The sequence below is a fragment of the Nicotiana attenuata genome, chromosome 12 (assembly GCF_001879085.1).
Source record: "Nicotiana attenuata strain UT chromosome 12, NIATTr2, whole genome shotgun sequence".
In the NCBI taxonomy this organism is placed as follows: domain Eukaryota; kingdom Viridiplantae; phylum Streptophyta; class Magnoliopsida; order Solanales; family Solanaceae; genus Nicotiana; species Nicotiana attenuata.
This window is the reverse complement of record NC_032000.1, coordinates 47,136,757-47,141,326: the sequence shown is the minus strand read 5'-3', so window position 1 is coordinate 47,141,326 and position 4,570 is coordinate 47,136,757. Positions and strand designations below refer to the sequence as shown.

At 41.3% G+C, this 4,570-nt stretch overlaps 1 protein-coding gene across 1 annotated transcript; it reads left to right on the top strand.

Moving 5' to 3' along the window:
• Positions 740 to 4,095, top strand: LOC109236102 (probable pre-mRNA-splicing factor ATP-dependent RNA helicase DEAH5). The gene is given in 2 exon segments (XM_019402320.1): positions 740 to 1,829; positions 1,832 to 4,095. Coding segments are annotated over 2 exon segments (3,354 nt in total).

Here is a 4,570-nt window from a genome sequence, read left to right as displayed (position 1 = left end):
AATTGTTTCACGTGGATAGTTTTATCTATTTGAAAATTTTGGAGCAGAGAACAGGAAGCATAAAAATAAATACATATGTTACTTTTGCATCTTGTAAAATCAACTCTATAGAATATGGTATTTCAGGCTTAAATGATCTGGGATTTTCCACATACTACTCTAACTTTCAAATTTCATTCATCGAGTTGCTTGAAATTTGTCTAATATCATGAAGTTTTGTTGCTATATTTGCAAAGTTCTGTATTCTGAGCAAAGAAAAAAAGGAATAGAAAAGAAATTGAAAGGATGAGCCGCATAAAAAAGATTATTTGTAGTTATGGAGAAAATGGAGAAGTTATGGAGGATGCCCACGTTTGAGGGTTAGTTTTATTTTTAATTGAATTTTCAGGTTTAACAAATTAAAAAAAAAAAAAACAGTCCAACAAACATGGGACTCAATAAAACGTGTAGATATAAATTGAATTGGAAGTTTCAAAATTTTTAAACTTCTTTTAACAAATAAGAAAAAACAGCCCAACAAATGAGGGACTCAGATGTTGAAACTGAATTAGCATATTTGAAATTTTGTATTTTAAATTATTGTTTAACCTCCAAATTAGTTGGAGGTTTGTCCTAAAATTGGACGCATGTTTAATTATTGTTTTAACACTTGGCGTAATAATATGAATTTGCTTCTCTTATTCTATAGAGATAGAATATAACACGTCGACCTTGGACGAGTCTCAGTGTGTTTGCTTTGATGGGAGGGAACGAAGGTATGAAGCGGTTGGAATATATTTCTCTCATATCGAAGGTGTGCAACGAGTTAGAACCTAATTTAGGTTTTGGCTACAAAGTATTAGCTGAATTTATTACTTATTCGGGTAGAAGTTGCTTAACAGTAGATGAATTTGATAGGAAATTGAAAGATAATGGTGCTGAAATCCCAGATTATTTTGTACGAACATTGCTTACTATTATCCATGCTATATTGCCTCCTCCTAGCACCAAGTCGAAGGATGGGGAGATTGAGCTTGAGGCGAAGAAGAGTAAGAGGAGAGATGGAGAGGAAGAAGAACGGGATGGGACTAGAACTAAGCCTAGGGCTAGGGATGCTGGTCATGATGATGGTAGAGCTGAACGTCATAGGGGTTCACATAGGCACAGGGACAGAGATGGAGATACATATGCAAAGGGCAAGAGAGCTGATGATTGGAGGAAGTCGACGCATCCTGTTATGGATGAGCCCGAGTTGTATACAGTATATAAGGGGAGGGTGTCAAGGGTGATGGATTCTGGTTGTTTTGTTCAGCTGAATGGCTTTAGAGGGAAAGAAGGTTTGGTTCACGTTTCTCAGCTTGCTAATACAAGGGTTAGTAACGCCAAAGGTTTAGTAAAGCGGGACCAGGATGTTTATGTTAAGGTTATCTCTATCAGTGGGCAGAAGCTGAGTTTGTCAATGAGAGATGTTGATCAGAATACAGGAAAGGATCTGTTGCCCTTGACGAAAAGCTCAGGTAATGCTGCAAATCCTTCAGGCATGAATATTGAGGGCTCTAGGACTAGGAGGATTGGCCTTTCCGGTATCAACATTACTGAGGCGGAGGAGCATGTTGTTCCGTCTTGTAGACCGCTGAAGAGGATGAGTTCACCTGAAAGGTGGGAAGCCAAGCAACTTATTGCCGCAGGTGTTTTGGGGGTGAGGGAACATATCATGTTTGATGAAGAAGGGGACGAGCTGCTATATCAGGAAGAAGGTGCTGAAGAAGAGCTTGAGATTGAGCTAAACGAAGACGAACCCCCTTTCTTGCAAGGCCAGAGTCGTTACTCAGTGGATATGTCCCCTGTTAAAATTTTAAAAATCCTGAAGGATCCTTGAGTCGTGCTGCTGCCCTACAATCTGCTTTGATAAAGGAGAGAAGGGAAGTAAGGGAGCAGCAACAGAGGACGATGCTTGATTCCATCCCAAAGGATCTCAACAGACCATGGGAAGACCCGATGCCAGAGACAGGAGAGAGGCATCTGGCACAAGAGCTGAGGGGTGTTAGTTTGTCTGCCTACGACATGCCAGAGTGGAAGAAGGATGCTTATGGTAAAGCCTTGACCTTCGGCCAGAGGTCTAAGCTATCCCTCCAGGAGCAGCGGCAGAGTCTTCCTATTTACAAATTGAAGAAAGAACTGATTCAGGCTGTCCATGATAATCAGGTCCTTGTCGTCATTGGTGAGACAGGTTCTGGCAAGACAACACAGGTGACACAGTATCTAGCTGAGGCAGGGTACACAACAAAGGGGAAAATTGGCTGTACTCAGCCTCGTCGAGTGGCTGCAACGTCAGTGGCTAAGAGAGTTGCTGAGGAGTTTGGTTGTCGATTAGGCGAAGAGGTCGGTTATGCTATTCGGTTTGAAGATTGTACTGGGCCAGATACTGTGATCAAATATATGACTGATGGCATGCTTCTGAGGGAGATTTTGATTGATGAAAATTTGTCCCAGTATTCAGTCATAATGCTTGATGAAGCACATGAAAGAACAATCCACACTGATGTTCTTTTCGGTTTGCTTAAGCAGCTTGTGAAGAGGAGACCTGACCTTCGTCTAATTGTCACATCTGCAACTTTGGATGCTGAGAAGTTTTCTGGTTATTTCTTCCACTGCAACATCTTTACAATCCCAGGAAGAACTTTCCCAGTAGAGATACTCTACACAAAGCAGCCAGAAAGTGATTACCTTGATGCAGCTTTAATTACTGTTATGCAGATCCACTTGACAGAACCTGAAGGTGATATCCTCCTCTTCTTGACTGGTCAAGAGGAGATTGATTATGCTTGCCAGTGCCTTTTCGAGAGGATGAAAGGACTAGGTAGAAATGTTCCTGAACTGATCATACTACCTGTCTATAGTGCCTTGCCCAGTGAAGTGCAGTCCAGAATTTTTGACCCTGCCCCTCCTGGGAAGAGAGAAGTTGTTGATGCTACTAATATTGCTGAAGCTTCTTTGACAATTGATGGTATATATTATGTTATTGATCCTGGATTTGCAAAGCAAAATGTCTACAATCCAAAACAGGGACTTGATTCACTGGTTATTACCCCAATTTCACAAGCATCAGCAAAGCAACGAGCAGGGCGTGCTGGACGAACCGGACCTGGGAAGTGTTACCGCCTGTTTACTGAGAGTGCATTCCACAGTGAAATGTCCCCTACTGCCATTCCCGAAATCCAAAGGATAAATCTTGGGAACACGGTTCTTATGATGAAAGCAATGGGTATTAATGATCTTCTGTCGTTTGATTTCATGGACCCACCTTCCCCCCAGGCTCTCGTATCTGCCATGGAGCAACTTTACACTCTTGGAGCACTCGATGAGGAGGGGCTCCTGACGAAGCTGGGAAGAAAAATGGCGGAATTTCCATTAGATCCTCCTTTGTCCAAGATGCTTCTTGCTAGTGTGGACCTTGGCTGTAGTGATGAGATCTTGACCATAATTGCTATGATTCAAACAGGAAACATCTTTTACCGACCAAGGGAAAAACAAGCACAGGCCGATCAGAAAAAGGCCAAATTTTTTCAGCCTGAGGGTGATCATCTTACCTTGCTTGCTGTTTATGAGGCTTGGAAAGCCAAAAACTTTTCAGGTCCATGGTGTTTTGAAAATTTTGTCCAGTCTCGATCTCTCAGGAGGGCGCAGGATGTTAGAAAACAGCTGCTCTCCATCATGGACAGGTATCAATTGGATGTTGTGAGTGCTAGAAAGAATTTCACGAAGATCCGGAAGGCTATTGCTGCAGGTTTCTTTTTTCATGCTGCTAGAAAGGATCCTCAAGAGGGTTACAGAACTCTTGTTGAGAACCAGCCAGTTTACATTCATCCTAGCAGTGCTCTTTTCCAGAGACAGCCAGACTGGGTTATTTATCATGAGCTTGTTATGACAACAAAGGAGTACATGCGCGAAGTGACCGTGGTAGATCCTAAATGGCTTGTCGAGTTGGCACCAAGTTTTTTTGAAGTGGCTGATTCAACGAAATTAAGCAAGCGCAAGAGACAGGAACGTATTGAGCCTCTTTACGATAGATATCATGAGCCAAACTCTTGGCGATTGAGTAAGAGGAGAGCGTGATTCTTTTTTTTCTATTTTCTTTTTTGTTCTGTGTTGGTTCAATCATCAATGAAATGCCCGCTGTTTGTTATTGTAAAGCGACATATATTTGGTCAATCTAAAGCAATTTGTCAATTGGAGCACTTCTTTCATGTAAGCTTTTTCCCGATATGATCTGTTATAGTTTTCACTCAAGTGGGCTCGATAAAAGTTTCTCTCAAAAGTGATTATAACCTCTCAGTTATGTGCTTTTGCAAGGGAAATTACTCTTGAATTGAACTTCAATTTTTTCCTGTTCTAAGGATGGATTGTTGGAATGACCCTTGAACTACTTTTTGACAGTAGGGGGGATATTAATACCATATAGAAATAGAAAAAAGAGATTTTTATTGTCCTCACATGGCAGTTTTGACATTTAGTTCTGAAGGTCTTTCTTTCGCTTATGTCTAGACCTTTATGTTCATTTCTCTCTTAGGTTTTCGTAGATCAAGCTATT